Raw genomic sequence first — 17,110 nt, 5'->3', positions numbered from 1 at the left:
GGACCAAGTGCCTCTGTGACAGTATTCGGTGCATGCGGGGGAAGCTTTTCTTACTGCTGCTTGTGCTGCTGACTGATTTTGAGACCTTGGAGGTTTTGGCCTTGGTTTACAAAGGCCTGGGCAAAGCTAAAGGTAAAAGGTCTAATCCATTTGCACTGTGAAGGAGTTTCAGGCTAAAACTCTCAAAAAGCCAGGGAAACAGTGTAGAATAAAGGACTCTCTCCCCTCAGCAATATGCTTCTAAGATAGCTCTAGGCACCAGAGAGCTTTGTAGGAAAAACAGTTCCCTGGGCATATATTTAGCTTTCAACTATAAGCAATGGTCTTACATCTTACCTACTTATCATTTGAATGGCTCCCCAAAATTTCATCCTGCTCTAACTGAAGTTAAATGCCTGCACATCAAATTTAATTGGCTAGCACAACTATAAATGTCTAGGGCAGTGCTTGAACCAGACATTTATTCCAAGGCTGAACCCCGCAGTTAGTTCCAAACGTTTGCTGAGCAGCCAGGCCAACAAGTACAAAAGTGCTCATTAATTACCCTGAGTTAGCTGGAAGTCCACTGATGTGAGTCAAAACTGGACCATCAACTCTAGTCTGGGAATTCCTTGAAAATTTCACAAACCACTTTAGGCAAAAGTGAAAGTTGTTCAGCCAGATCCTATCTCTATCGTGATGGACAGTAAGTCGGACTTCTTGCTTAAGCTCGGGCTAATCCATATTTAATGAGAAATAGGCTTTCTTTGCACAGTTATACATAACCGATTTAGGTCAGCCAATTCTACTCCAGTTGCTTTAAAAGAAGGCCATGAAATTACATAAAACAAACCAGTATTTTTAGCATTTTCAGCCTCAAACTGTTGTCAGAGTGCAGACAGCTTCTTTGACATCAAGCAGTTCACTGTTGGATTTCTTCTTGATGTGTATTTTGGTGTTCACCTTGTGGCTGAAAGCATCCATCACACATAACAATCCAAGCTGAACTCAGGTTTCAGGAAATATCCTACTATGCAGCTCAAATGTAGCTTTCTAAGTATCTGTCTCAAGTGACTTAGAATATTACTTTGACTTTAAAATTCAAATCTCCTGGGACTTCCTCTAGTACACAAACGTTTTCAGAGATATATTCCCTTCATATTTAATATCTTAATGCCTATTTCTGTCACATATTTTCGCAAGAGACACAAGAATTAGATATATATATACACATGCACAAATACATATATATATATTTTGATAAAAACTCCTCTTCCTTTTGGATGATTCATATCAAGGGAAGAGCATTCTAGCATAACACTTCAGATCTGTCAGCAACACTACTTTTCAGTACCTGACTGGCACTTTTGATTCTACTTTTTCGCTACCTCTCCTGACTGTGCTTTTCAGAAGAATTCAGTTGACCTGTCAAGTCACAAAGAATTTTTTTGTTGATGGACAGCAAATGATCGACAGCCACCTTGGGTGCATGCTCTGAATTAAAAAAGCATCAAAACTCTCAAAACTGAATAAGAAGCAAGGTAGCAATGAAACCTTTAGGACTTAAAGCAAAAGCAATGCATCTAGGCACAGATCAGAGCTGAGCTACTGTCAGAAAACAGCAGCTCTTACTCCTGGTTGTAGAGGTTAATTTTAATTCTCTCCTCCTACCTTATTAAAAATTGCAAGACTTTTTATAGTGATTGTATAGCTGTGTTTAAAACTATTCAATTAACTGCAGGGATGAGCAGGAGCGAGGCTGCTTGATCTGCTCCCACAGGGTTTCCCCTCCATTTTGTCAGACCTTTTGATGCCAATGACAAATGCCTTCATCACTCTCGCGTGAGTCTTTCCAAGTAGATTTACTCTGCTGACCACCTTGCTGCGAAGCAGTAGCTTGTCATGCCTTGCTTACAGTGGTGATGTCTCCTAGAGAATTTATGTCTGCAATAACTCTGCTGAGTCACTGTTTGTAATGGGGAAACAAGAGTTCAAGAAGAATTAAGTTTTGTGTTCAGCGTATCCAACAGATGTTGCTCTCAGTGCCTCTCAGGAGGTACTGGGATCCTTCTCTTTGCTCACAGGCATTAGATAATTTTTTCCTTTTTGCCTATTCTTAAAGGAAGGAAGAAAAAGAAATGCAGCTCTTTAAAATTTGCAGGGAGTTATTTTAAGAAGCGTGAGAAGCTATTAATCATTTGTGTTACGGGGAGATCCAGAGGTCACTGCAGCAGCTACTGTGTGTACAGGAAGAGACTGTCTAAGCCTGTGAGTAACAACATACTGAAGAACAACTCAAAGTGAAGGAGAGAAAACCTTGCTATTTCCATTTCAAAGAAGAGAAAATTAAGGCAACCTATCCAAAGTCACACTTTTGTGGAATAGTCAAGACTTGAGCAGACCACTGAGATCCAAGTCCATCGCAAACAAACCCAAACCTCAGAGGCATTAGAAAAAAAAAGTCAAATTATTAATCTGTTTTTTGTCACTTTGCCAGCCCTCTTCCAGTGCTGCGGAAAGCATTTGGTGCTTTGTGTGTCCTTGTTTTGGGGAAGTCAGTTAATTGGGTCTATTCCTCATTTCTTTTTAAAGATGTAGGCCATGGCTTAATATAGCTTCTAGGTATTGATCTTTTTTCCTGCACTAAGATGTTTCCCCTTTCCTCGGTATATGCATGCATCTATACACCAAGAATGACACATTTGTATAACTAATCACAATGCACCACATTCCTATCATGAGCAACCTTTGGTGTCTTTAATCTTTTTATGTAGTCAATTCGCCATCACTAACAGCAACTGAATAACTGCAAAGCTAGATAATATCAGTGCTAGATAATACTAGTGCTCAGACACTTTGGTGAACTAGAAGAGGTTGTTCCACTCATCAGGTTTGTTACCTTTACAGCCCAGATTGATTGATCCAAAGGATGAAAAAGTTTAAAACAGAAGCCATCCTTTTTGGAGGGTCTCTCGATCAGCTCACAAGAATGGAGCAAGATTGTCCCAACCCACTGTCCGATCTTTGGTGTCTTATAAATCAGCAGCACTCCTGGTTTCAGAACACACCACAGCTTGGTCCAGCTCTTCAGAGTTCCACGAATCTGGAGGGAAGCAGGGAGAGAACAGAAAGTTGCATTTATGTTGCTCCTTAAAAGAAAACCAGCATTCATTCAGTATTTATACAGTATTTCCAGTATGTGTTTCTCCCAAGGCCTCACTACAAACACTTCCTTAGATACACTGCATTACCTGAACAATCTCAGGGATCTCATGGCAAAATCCCAGACATTGTAAATCTGCCTATCAGAATCTAGTCTTCATATTTTTGTTACTGGCTTAGTGTTAGCAGCTTGCTTAATTTTTTAGGCAACCAGCACTGCTGGCCCATGTGAGAGTGATTTGTTAATAATCATGGAGGACACACCATGACTTACAAGTAATTTTAATAGTGTTCTGCAGAACAGAGCTATTAATGGGTTTTGTCAAATACCCCATTTTTAAAAGCACCTTCTCCATCTGGTTTACTTCTCTGTCAAGATCAGTGCACACTCTCTTTTGTATAGAAGGCATTAAATCTGATAGCGTAGATTAAATATAACAGCTTTAAGAATGGGGAAGTTCTCAGTAAGGTTAGATTTTGCCTAAGGTATTCTTGTCTTCAATGTACATAGGCCAAACCTCAAGTCTTATGTCAGTGTTCTGGTTTTGTGGCCCAACATCATTTGTTGCTGAACCAGAAATTTCCAGCCACAGCAAACATGCAACAGCTATTTTGTATTTTAAAAAAATCTCAATATTTATCTAGCATCAACACTAAATACTATGGAAACATTTTATTGCCAATCTAATTTCTCAAATAAACTATATGCATCTCACTTTTCTGGCCTCTAATACTGATCGTAAAACAATGTTGGAGGTTTTTCACACTGGTCAAATGCGATCGTATTGTTTCATGAAATCCCTAAGTCACTTTTTTTTTTTTTTTATAACAAGAGCTATGTGTTTGGTGATGTTTGGAAATTAAGTTTTGCCATTATAAAAGGGGCAACCAATTTACTATTAGTGAAGAAGACTAAATGGCCCCAAATGAAGAAAAAAACAGTGGTCAAAGGTAACATCTCTCAATGTCAATCCAAATTTATTTTGCCACATACAACGTTTCAGGATTTCAATGAGAAGCTGTCACTAGTTGAGTCTTTGCACAAGGAGAAATTACAGTTGTCATCAGGTCCGACATGTTTCGTTCTGTGCTGTGACAACATAAAATCCAACTGTGAATAGAACAAGCTGTATCTGCCCATTTCCAGGCTGTTACTCTGTTTATGCCCTCTTCAGTACAAAACCACATCTATGGGAAGAGGCCAGCAGACTTTTTCAAAGAGGAAGAAAGAAAGAAACATAATCACTTCCTTTTGTACTATGCACTTTTTGAGACCTTGTTGCTACTTAAGGACATGGAATAGATGGACTGAGTTAGGTTAAGATGGAAAGTAAATATTTCCCATAACTCCACTTTTATAGCAGTTATTTAAGTACAGCTTTACAGCAACTTCAACTCAAAATTATTCAGTCTTCCTTCACTCAAAAAAGTGCTAGTGCAGAAGTCTCAGACACATCAAGTACTCCTCACTTATTTTTTCCTACATCCTCAGAAGCAATGGTCTGTATTAAATACCTTCAGCCAGTCTGCTGTGATCACTACACTGGGATCCTTTAGAGCACTGAAGAGTTGTTTGGTAGCTCTTTTCTTCTCCTGTCTGTAATTTTTTTTTTGTACCTGGTTGAGAACAGAGAAAATATAGCAGCTGTAATCATGGCTTCTTTTGGGGAGGAAAGAACATAATGCATTAAGGACAGCTATGTATAGCACAGTTAGAACTTGACCCAGCACGGGTTCCCCAGAAATGAGCGCAAGGAAGAACAAAAACATAACAAGCTAGCAGGCATTTTCTCTGCTCCTGAAGTTCCACTAAACGTAATCTAATTTGGTTTTTCTTTGGGGGGAGTGGAAAAAGACTGAATACCTAGTCCTCCCCACTCCTCAAATTAAAGAGATTAAATCTAATTTCACCCAAACCAAATTATTTATACTTCTGGTTTGGTAGACAAGTGTTCAAGCAATAATTTGCTCAGATTGCCCAGGCATATCCCTCCTAACAAGACCAATGAAGGATTACAATCCTCTTGAGGTGCCTAATGGCTCTGGAACATATGAACAGAGTGAAATAATTACACTGATCTGTTCTGCTTGCAGTATATAATCTAATGCCATATATAAAGCCTGTATATGCCCTTGGCCTATAATGACTCCTGCAAGAGTCGAAGGCTTCTCTAGGTCTTGGGAAGTGACTCAGAGTAGTTCCCAATGGTTTGTTTGGAAGGTACTACTTGTTTTGTAAAAGAAAGTCAGCTGATGCTGACTTGGCTGCTTTGCACATACCTTCAGTGTTTCCTTCTTCGTGAATTTGGCTGTGGGAGACACACATTCTTTGTCAGACCCGTTGCAAAGCTTATATTCAATCTAAAAAAAGAGGGAGAGAGGAAATAGGAATGTGTTAATGTGAAGATGTTCAAGTTATGCTCTAATGAAGAGTCATTTATCTCTTCCAGGAATCCATGAAAAACCTGATTGCAGACTTCAGCAGCAGAACACTAGGCAGGCTCAGAAATCACGTATTTGCAGTGCACTCCAAAATTCCTTCTTATACTCATAGTAAGTTGGAAATGTCCCCACCAAATTTTCTTCATATGTCTCCCATACAGACATTAATCTCGGTAAAATAAAAAACCCAAACCAAACCAAACCAAAAACCCTATTCTTATTCCTAACTTTGAAAACTGCTCGTCTCTTTTCAGATCTGAAAGTGTTTCAATTACTGGAATAAAAATTATGGGGAAGCTGGTATATATCTTTCAGAACTAGACACGATATTGGCAATGACTGTTACCCTAGCTGAAATGTCCAGAAATGTGAGTGGGCAAGAAATTACCTAATCATGTTACAGATAATACAGGAAATAATCATCATCTTGGCCTTGTGAAGTGAGGCACAAAATATACAGTCACTTCAAATCATGTTTGATAGTGTCAGTGCTGTTTAAATTCATTTTCAGAGGCTGCAGACTGATCTTATAATCGTGCTGATGGACTGAAAAGATGCTTTACTTTTGTTAGACATGGGCGCTATATTACTGTTCCCAAAATAATGCACGCTTAGAGAGTATAGCGCTCTGGAGCCCAGCTCACGATGAGGACCCCTACTTGGATAGCTACTGTCAGCAAATTGTCCAAAACTTGGGGAGGGTTAGTGGCGTGAGAATTATGGTACAGTCTGGACTCTGCTACTTTTTATGTGACCGTGGGGAAGTTACTTTCTCCTTCTGTACCTCTTTTCCTTCCAACCTTTCATGTGACTGATGCATTCAGACTGTTATCTTTTGGGGTCAGGCACTGTCTCTCCCACTTATGCATGGCAGTTTTATAAAAAAGCTCAGCCCTTAGCCACCCTGATTTAATGGGTATGACACAAAAATGAGCTGTACTAAGGAAAAAAAGTATCAAATATAGTTCCCATTTATAAACTCACTGCTACGATGTGAAACAAACCCACTGGGCTCTCAAACTTTCTCTCCTGTATGTTATGAGTTGATGTAACCATTTTACAGCACCTTCAGTTCTGAGAGACCCACGTTCTTTTTCCCTCCCAGTGACACAGAAACCTCTCTGGCTACTCCACAGCCAGGAACCATGCTGAACGTTAGTGTGAGCAGGAAAATACTTAATGACAGCCAGATCAGTCCTTTTCACATTACTTAGACAAAAACACACAAATGCATGACCAGCAAACAGGCCATCAGCTATGCCTGGGAGACTGGCAGAAGCAAAAATGGGAGACAAGGGTGCACGCTCAACTGAGCAAAACTCTTTCTGGATGATGCAGGATTAGAAATTCGGGGCAGAAGGTGCAATTTACAACAGAGCCAGGGTCACTGTAGAACCTATTACTTGTTCTGACATACCCTTACAGTAGTCTTTCACTAAAAACAAAAGTACACTTGACACTTGAGAATAGAGAAATGAAAACTCTGTGATGGCGCATAAAGACCAGTGAAGACCCTGATCTGACTGTCCAGTTCACAGGTCAACTTGTCGTTGGATCCACTCAAAGAAAATGCCAGCTCTGGACCCCTGCAAACTATTCAATATTTGTCATTTTTGTTTTAATAGAAAGCTAAGCCTGCCTCCTCCACCTGCAATGCAGTCTCTGATGCATATTTTGTATTTCTGCACATGGGACTTCACTGTAAAACCACAAGATTAACAGTGGGGACCACTGCACAGATACGATGTCTGAGCAGAGAATTGTGCCCACAGGGTCTTTGTCACATTTCAAATGGCAGTGGTAGACGTTTGGGAGACATGCTCTAAGTTTTTCTTTATGAGGAAGCATTTCTAAGTGTTTAAGTGTCTCTGAGCAAGAATCCTTTGGAATTATTAGATTATGCCTTCATGATTTGAGACATGTGTCCTCTGAAACGGGTCAGAAGAATTCTCCCCCTTTCTCCCAAATAGCAGGGAGAATGTCCTGTCCTTGAGATACAACTATAAGCCAACTGTTTAATTGGTACTTTCACTCCCTCCAGCCTGAGAGATCGGATGCAGAGAGAAACACTGCGTACTATTCCTCATTAGCCACCCTGAGAAGCAGAAAAAGCACAGATGTCCCTGGGATTCTAGGAAATCCTGCTCAGGTGTCTGCAAAGCATAAGGGTATAATGAATGCTTTTTGCTTAACTAATTAATAGAAGCTACAGTCACTTGTTGTCTAGACAATTACATATTAGCACTTATAAAAAGAATAAAATCGTGGCCCCTAAGCTCACTTGGCTTGAGGAAATTTACTTGAAGATGAATACAGAAAGGCTTCCAACAACCGCCGCAAACCATGCAAACCTGAGCCCTAAACCCGCTGCTCATGGGGAACTGGCATTAACACAGACAGAGGCACTTTCACTGCTCTGCCAACCGCACCTGCCTCCTCCTCCGAATCTCTCTGGGTCACGCTAAAAATAGAGTTAACCAACCACAAGACTTCAAACCCGGGACATTTACATGGAAAGACATTGATTCTGCCTCTTCAGGAGAGCTGACTCGTAGCGCCGTGACCAGGGACACTGCACACCCGACTCCAGACAATACTGCTATGCATGTTATAAAGCCGCAGCACACAACAACGGATGAAGGGATAATCTCCCCTTACACCACCATAGCCTTCAGGAGCTCAATAAATACAGTGAAACTTGCCTGAAATCATTACAAACCAGTCTTTCACTTGGTCAAAACAGCTGGATTAACAGCCTTGGAGGCTGCTGCAGTGGGCTGCTGAACCACTGTGCTGCTTCCTTCAGGCACTGCCTCCCCCATGTCTGAGCTGTGCCCAGACATGCTGAATTTGCCAACCTTGCCTGTAAAGGGAAACACGATCACAGGGATGGAGGACACTAAGACAGGCTTAAGAATGGATGAGAAAGAAGCAGTAGCGTAAGTCCCTCACTGCCTGCGTAAGAATTTCTAGGCATGGGAAAACAAAATATCTGTGCTGCCATGTCCCCAAAACTGTGACATACCAGCTGTGTGACCAATAGCACAGCTCCCCAAGATGGTTGTAAAATGACCCATCTTAATGAAGAGAGAGAAATTTTTACTAAAAACAAGCCATGGTTTTAACTAGGAGCCATGGACAAGCTTTCAGATGTGCCTGACCTGGGACTTCTGTTTTTGGAAACTTGACGCTGTTCCCCAGTTACTTTTTCAACAAGGCAAACTGATCGCTTCTCCCGGCTGACTTTGCTTCTTGTTATGCTTATGAGGATGGACCATCACAGATCCTAAGTAGTTTGTTGGCAGGTGATCTCCAGGTCTACACAGTGAAAAGCATTGCATTTCTGGGTTTAAAGTTCCTGCCTTTTCACAGGAAAGGTGGGATCTAAGGCCCCAGGACTGCATACCATAGGCCCCCAGGTTGCTGATAGCAACATAAAGTTTCTCCAGGTTCAAGCTGCTAAGTGATGTAAAGTAATATGATTTCATGTTTTTACATTAATCTGTCTTAATAGTTTTGATTGTACCTCGTGGCGTATATAAGATTCAGTAAATCCAGGCCATTGGCTCCAAAGATCCCTAAGACACAGCAGGGCCTTACACCACTAAGACACGTCAAGAGCATTTCATGGTGTTCTTCTATTGCCCTGCCTTTCTCAGCCTGGCAGAAAACTAAGAGAAGCCATTTGTCATCACAGCAAATCTTTCAAGGACACTAGGATAACACTTGTGCAGGATATCAGAATTTGGCCCCCTCTCTCTGCAGCAACACGTGAACAATATTAACCAGAGATGAAATTTTGTACAATGGGAGGGTAGGGAATTGGTGTCCTTTTTAAAATTAAAAAAACACTGGAATATTCTAATAAGAAAGCAATAGGTATGTTTTCCATACACCGGTTCTCATAATTACAAGGAGGGAACACCTTATAAGGGTGGGAGGGAATCTGCCAATAACTTTTACCAGGGCATGCAGCACCACTTGCAGGGGTAGGAAACTGTTGTCCCTCTTTAGTTCTCTAACCAGATCTGTCCTTTCCAGGACTGAGTGATGACCTTGCTGGCTGATGACGGGCTGTACTGTACTCAGAGACATACTTTTTATCCCTGTTAAGTTTCTGTTCCCTTTCATCTCAGTCATGTAGCTCTGGAGATCCACTGCTGATTGTTAGCAGTTATCACAATACTCTTACATGTCTGCCAGGCTTTGTAAGAGAGCAAACAGGGTCCTCACAATAGTGCTATTCTGTGACTTCATTTCCAAGAGGAACCAAATCATTTCACAGAAAAACAGTCTGTGATTGACTCCGGTGTGGGGGATGCCAGCCCATCAGCATGCCGGGTCTTGGATAACAGCAAGAGGAATATCCTGTTGTTTAGCGCAAGCCATCCTTGCTGCACGGGATGAACACAAAAAATGTGTAATGAGAGACAAATTATTCCAAGTCAGAAACATTTAAACAAAGTAATTGTCAAGCTTTGGTCTGCGTGTTAACAGCAGTGACAGCTTACAAGTCGCTCTTTTTTCTTCTTTGCATCCAAGTGAGAGAAAGACAAAGTCAGATGGGAATTTGAAGGAAGAACAAAAGTAGCTGGGGTCATAAGTTATGTTTCATAAAAGCAAAAATAGTCATCACATGGGAGACAGATCCTTGCTCACGTGTAATTTCTCCAGTATCTTTTCCACATATAATTGCTACAGATCTGTATCACTGCAGAAATAAAAGAAACAAAAGTTCCTGAAGTAGTATAAACACTATGGAAAAGCTGGGTTTAACATTAGAAGTGAAGAGCTTCTTGTTACTGATGCGTATATTCACAGATATCTCAACCACACTTAAACAATTTTGTTTTCAATTTACTATAAGCAGTTCTTTTTCCAAACTTTTTTATTTTGTTGTGAATTAACAGCTCATCCAAAGCACAGAAGAGTCAGTGAAATGATTCTTACTGACAAACAAGCTTTGCATTAGGAAAGGTTACCCTTCAATTAATATGCTGCTTTACAGCAAGTTGAATAATTTTCACCTAAAACTTTCTAGTTTGCAAAAAAACCCAAACCTCTTATTTCAACAATGTTACAAAGGCACAGCAACTGTGTTTACAACACGGAAAAAGCACAATGATTAGCACAAATTGAAAAGCCTGTACAAATAAATAGCAGACATGACAGCAATATCTGGGGAAAATCATTGGCGAAATTCAGCTATCCAAGCAACTCCAAATATCAAGTTATACTATTGTTTAGTGGAATGCTTTTCTCCATTGCATCAGATTATAGTAATTAAAGAAAAAGTCACAGACCTGATGGGATTTCTACATGATCATTTAAGTGTGCTTTTCATGGGAAGAACGTTCTATAGGTTTAGAATATTTAAAGAACGTTTTAGGTGAGATGGGAAGTTGCACACTGAGAAAGAGGCTGTTTCACGAGTGATACAGTTGTAGTGCTAAGCAGGAATCTGAAGCAAAGCTTTGCTTTCCCCTCTAGCTATAGGTACAGGTTTTGTTCCTAGGCTGAGTTTAAACAAACTAGGAGAGTGAGTAATGAAAAACAATTGGACTTTAGGCTTAAAATATGCTTTGCTAAATTGTTTAATAAATCATCTCAATTTTAGCACCTCCATTCACCCTCATCTCCCCCATCAGAAACACTGGAGTAAGGAATTATGATCACCAGCAAGCCAAGGTGACATGACAGGACTGCTGTGGCTTACTCAAAGTTAGCAACTTTGAAACTTAATTTCTGTAAGTGAACAGTTACTACTGTCTATGTTGTCCTCTGTGAGGCACCTGGGAGTTTCAGGGCTTGTATGCACCTACATAAGTTAGGGATGCTCCATGTTTTCTACCTCTCAGTGCAAAATCCCACCCCTCTTCCATGCCATTTTCCCAGGCTACTCCAGGCTACATCTCTGCCCACTTGAAATCAGCTGCAAAGCCCTCTGTGGACAGCAGTGATTACCCTAAAATGCTGCGCACGGAATTGAAGAAGCAAGGTGTACCTGAGTCAGGGCACAGGAATTGATAGAGAAAACTAGCTCCAAAATAATTCCATCCACAACATCGACAGCATAAAGTATGGTAATGAAAAGCCACCAAGGGTGCAGTTAAGCATAACACCACCTGGAAGGGCCAGGTTCTCCTATAAAGCTGTGTTTAGCACACACAAGGGGACGTTTCACTCCCCTGCAACACCTGGATCTCTCTGACAACCGGTTCCTCGGTTTGCCAGCTAAGGGAGAACAGAGGGAAAGGTACCCTTGCAGGTTACCTGAGTTGTGAATGATCTTTTATGATAGTCCCAAATGTAACCATGGCTGGCATTAACTCAGAGGTTAAGATGGATCTAGATGGATGAGCTTGAGACAGCATGGGAGTTGTAGCTTAAATCTCAAGTGATCAGTATGAGCTGTTCCAAACTACTTTGCAGCTAAAATAAATTTCTAGCAGCCACTTAGATTCATATTTCAGATTATAAATCACACAATAAAGACTTGAACAATTCAAGCATGTGGAAAAACTCATTCACGATGAACAAAGCAATCTAAGCTTTGCCCTCCCGTGTCTCATATAACTGTGCGCACAAAAGCCACACTCCTACAATGTGATAATTTTAGACTTCATTGTGGCATTAGTGGGGGACTGAGAAGAGTGAAGTACCACTGAGCACCAGCTTAAAGATTTTTTTTACTATCCCTTAAAATACACTTCAATTCTTTGTGGGCTCTGCATGCATATCAAGAGACCCCAGCTGCTCTCCAGCCGTAGAATAAATAGGTAAGCATAGGAAAGGAAGAAAGAGAAAATGCAACACTGCATACTGCAATAAAAAGTGCCTTAAAGGACGCTAACAATGCTGAAATGAGGCACAAAATGAGAGAAAGGCATCTCCTGCCACTATCAGGCACGTGCTAACTGTACTACCTGGCTGCAGAGACAAGCTTGACGCTTAGAGATAGTTCTGCGATACTTTCACACTCCACTACGAGTACTGGTCCCAGAAAACAAGGCTAAAGGGCTCTAAAAAAGAGAGAAACTAATATGAGAAACAATGTGAAATAAATAAGCTAATTTTTTTTTCCCCTTGAAAAAGGAGATGAAGGAGACTCCACTTGAAAAATGAAATAGGAGGAAATATGCTGCAGGAAAGTTAGCAATGTAATATGTAGCTGAACTGTGCCTTAAAATTGTTTTAATAAAATTTGGGGTGGGAAGCCACAATCAGAAATACCTATGGCTAAGAACTGCACAAACACACTGAAAGCAAATGTTCCAGCATCAATTATTTTACTGTCTGTACAGACAGGACAATCGGGACACTGTCTCAGACATAGACTAGCAGTCCATCTACGAGCCCAAGCACAGGATAGTGTGGTTGCAATTAAATGGCTTCACAGCTCACAAGTTCACAGACTTTTAAAGGGGTTTTATGGGATATTCTGCTCGGTGTCTGCTAACGTGGGAAACCTGCAGCCTGCTCCATCACACAGTGTGGATATGGCCCAAGTGAATGATATGTAGAACCGTTTCCACCTCGCTGATGAAGATGTGAAACAGAAGTGCAATTCATCTGCCTGGGGAAATGCAGGGACTCCAAGTCAGAGCTGGGAATTCAAGGTCCCCTAAGCCCCAGTCCAGGGACCAAATCGCTCGACTGGCTTTCCTTTCCTTCCCGTTTCCGGGTGAGAGAGTCAATGTGGTGTGGTACACCAAAATAGCGCTGCTGAAGGAACACTGATTTCCAACAAGGTTTGTTATATCCACAGTGCCAAAAAAAGGGTAAGTATTCATGGCACGGATCTGTTACCTAGAACATTTACTTTTGAATCCATTAATTAAACCTGCCCACCCTACGGTTTGGTTTCTAAAAATTATTCCCCCCCTGCTATCAGGAGTCTAAACATGACACAATTAGCACACACTCTTTCCTTTGGTACAAGTAGGTGGAATCGCTATTTATTTTTAAACTGAAATACTGTGACAGATTCCTGCTTACAGTTCTGGACACCTGACAGTAAGGTTTCATGTCATAGTCTTAGAGCTGAGTGGATGTGAAAAATGAAGTATTAAGCAAACTGGCTACCAGTTTGCCTAAATTTTTAAGGTACAAGACATTTCACAACAGGGACTCCCTACTGTCACTGACACTGCAAAGCAAGACCGAAGGAAAGCCACGTGGCTGGAGAAGAACAAGGTACTGTACAACACTGCAAGGTGAAGCAGAGTGAAGTGAGAATGACAGGCACTACAGCCCAGGTCCAGTGAGGTGGAAAGTCTCTGAATCAAACATCCTGTGTCTAAACAGAACATTCAGGCAGTTAAGAAAAGCTCTGGCCCATTCAGTAGCCAAAGCAATTGCCTGCAACACTGCAAGTGAGTAGGCAGGTTGAAGCTTGGTGTTTTGGGGTCCTCATATCTGGTTTTAGTCCCTTGGTGTTTCAGAGGAATTTTGACTATTGTAAAACTAAAGTCTTCGGTTGGCGAAAGCAGAGCTCGCGTTCAGGTTCAGACCCCCATCTGTTTTGAATCACAAACCTGATGCAGTTGTTTTGCGGTGTGCATTTTCTCTTATCTCTCCTTAACAACTGCTCTTGACACTGTCAAGGAGAGACCCACCAACACCTCCCAGGTGCACACAAAGCATGGCAGAAATCTAGGTGGGCACCCACATCTTCCAAGGGTGCCTCTCCTTTCAAAAACACACCTATAGGAGACTAAACAGCAAGGCAGGCCCTGAGGCTGGGAAAACACAGCTGGGCCATGCTCTCACATGGATACCTCTCAAAAATACATTCCTACTCTTGCGTTCATCCTGCATCTCAGAAACCAAGCTCCCTTTCAGACAGCATTTTAGTGCTCTGGGTTGTCTTGTCCAGAAAAAGTCCTTCTTTACACTCCTAAGTCACTGGGAATTTAACACCACTCCTTGTAAGGTGTGCAAAACATCTGGCTTTAAAACAAAGCCCTGGATGCAGTTACCTGGTCCTTGGGCTTCTCTACTGCCAGGATAAGTGGGAGGCTGGGTTCGCATGAGGAACCTGCCTGAAAAAGCAAGGTCAGTTTGCAGCTTGCCAGGTTCCAGCAATAGCAGAGGGCATGTACAGGAGCCCTTGTTGCATACTCCCAAAGCTCCTCTCATCACCGTCTCCCTGTGCTGACCTCTGCTAGGGCATCCCAGCAAGCTCCAGGCAAGCACAGACAAATGTGTTTGAAGATACAGAGCCTATTTTCATGTATTATAAGAAATTACTTGTCTGCAGCTGCTTCCTTCATGTTATATTTTCATTTCAGCTGGTGTCATTTGCATTTTATAGCTTCACAGTTGAATAAATTTAGTTAAAAATTTATTAACAGGCCTGGCTTCTATTTCTAGTTACCCTCCAGAAACATGTTAGGGAGCTGCAGCCAAAAAAGCCCCTACATGAATCTCAAAGACAAATCTAATTTATAAGGTTGATTCCATCCCTACAGGAAATCAAACCCAGGCACTCAGTAACTCTAGATGTAGAGCCAGGTTTTGAACACCCAGACCCAGAGTCTTTAGATCCAGTTTTACCTCTCCATAACAGGCTGGATGGAAATGTTGTGTTCAGGAAATGTTGGTTAGTTTGCGTTTCTCTCCTGTTACATCAGTTCACAGAGCTCTCTCCCAGGATCTCGACTCATAGGTTCAGATGCTATGCACTACACTAAATATTACAGCTTTCTCTTCCAAAACAATTAAGGTTTATGATTGCCTTGCTGATCAGGAACAGCAGGAGACATCTCTGCTGACAAAATCAACCTTTCAACCGTAATTATTCATATCTAATTACACTGCCAAATGAGGCCCAAATAAACAGGGTTCATCTGCAGTAGGTGCTATCAAGTCAGAGAAAGTGTGGGCTTCTTCATTATCCCAACCATGCAAAAATACTCATTTTCTTTCTCTCAAAACATGCATACACAGTTCCTGCAGGAACAGAGGGAGAGCCTTTCTCAATGACTTTAAAAAAAAGAAAGTAAGAATGATGAATAACAGCCTGAGAAGAAAAGGAAGCAAGACTAGGGATGGATCCTTATCCCACAGTACCTTACTAATGGAGTTTGGAGTCTGTGGTGTCTCATCCTTCAGTGCTGTCGGGCTGTTTCTTTCCACATCTTTTCCTGCAACAAATAAACGTGATTCAGAAACAGCGAAAATCTGTGCAAAACTGTGGCTACTCATGACGTTAGAAAGGCTACTGCTAACAGCAAGCAAGAGAAGCTGTCATTAGCAGGAGCAGGCACACCAGGATCACAGAGAGTGATCTTGCAGAGCTTGAAATAGCCTGGATCCACATTCTTGGGCTGTGCAACAAGTACTGCTTAAAAGTTAGGTCTGAAAACACCATGGTAAACCAACATGATGGTTGCAAAGTCCAGCATATGAAGGCTGGTAAAAAACAGAAATAAAGTTGCTTATGAATCCTTAAACAGCTCCCTTCTGTGTCTGCATAATGATGCAGTCTTTAATTACATTACCACAGTGTGTTCTTTTCTTACATACCCCATGCCTCATTCAATGCAAATAATAAATGGAATTCAGTTAATAAGCAGCTATTTAATACATCATCCTCCTTGGTCAGTATCTGGGAACTATACACAGATGCACTTGATAGCATGCCATAATAACCATGATCATAAAATGTTACAGAAGACAGAACAGCATCTAGACATAATTAGTAAAACAAAATAAAAAAAAAACCTGCAGAAGATCAATGTCTTCTGACCAAGTTATTTGTTAAAATAAGAAACATTTTCAATAAACAAGTAGTATTTATGAACACTATGACATTTTCCAATCATTGTAGAGATATATTTCCATTACCCAAATATACCAAACTTGTAGCACATTATACACATTACATACTAGTATGACTGTGTGTAGTCCTAGTCCAAGCAATAAAATGTAACGATATATTCTGTTCTTTTTGCCAACTGTAATCATGTCCTTACAGTAAAAGAAAGCATAGAGCTTCTATTAAAAAAAGCCAAAAACCAGCATCTGATGAGACTAGCTTTTTAGTGCCAAGACAGTCATTGTTATCCAATGTAGTTATGCAATGTAGTTTTCTTCTCAAACTTGTTAGCAATCAGAGCTTCAGAATACTGGACGCAGTAAAGAACCACTGAGACAGTGAAACATAATCCATTTGTAGCACACTGCAGACATGGGAACTGTTAAAAATGTTTTTAAACATTGTGTGGACCAGTCTTGGAAACACCACCAAATCCAAAACCAGCACGGGAAAATCCTGATTCTCTTGAAGTCAGCAGAAGTTGTCACAGATGTGTCAGAAGCTATAATGTCTCCTGGAGTTTTTAGAGCAGCCATTTAAGAATCTAAGCACTGTTAGAAAGCCAGCGACAGAAGCCCACTAAAAAACAAATATCCTCACAGCAATGTTCTGCACTTCCATCATGGGACATGTGAGATAAGAAGCATGTCCCATTATAATCAGAACTGCAACTGTGCTACAGGGTTTCACTGGTAAAGAGATGGG

At 41.0% G+C, this 17,110-nt stretch overlaps 1 protein-coding gene across 3 annotated transcripts in view; it reads right to left on the bottom strand.

The window, feature by feature from the left end:
* Window positions 1–17,110, bottom strand: part of OSBPL5 (oxysterol binding protein like 5) — a 61,138-nt gene that overhangs the window by 39,104 nt on the left and 4,924 nt on the right. Inside the window, exons 2-6 of one of the 3 annotated variants that reach the window (XM_009812070.2) lie at window positions 15,653–15,731; window positions 14,938–14,941; window positions 5,422–5,502; window positions 4,657–4,758; window positions 2,879–3,082 (exon numbers count right to left, since the gene is read on the bottom strand). In XM_009812070.2, the coding sequence (XP_009810372.2) occupies window positions 2,879–3,082; window positions 4,657–4,758; window positions 5,422–5,502; window positions 14,938–14,941; window positions 15,653–15,731 (470 nt within the window). The remainder of the gene's footprint in view (window positions 1–2,878; window positions 3,083–4,656; window positions 4,759–5,421; window positions 5,503–14,937; window positions 14,942–15,652; window positions 15,732–17,110) is intronic. The other 2 variants (XM_059825694.1, XM_009812071.2) reach the window with 2 other exon arrangements.

The sequence above is a fragment of the Gavia stellata genome, chromosome 17 (assembly GCF_030936135.1).
Source record: "Gavia stellata isolate bGavSte3 chromosome 17, bGavSte3.hap2, whole genome shotgun sequence".
NCBI lineage: Eukaryota > Metazoa > Chordata > Aves > Gaviiformes > Gaviidae > Gavia > Gavia stellata.
The sequence above is the reverse complement of the archived record's forward strand: the minus strand, read 5'-3'. Positions and strand labels throughout refer to the sequence as shown.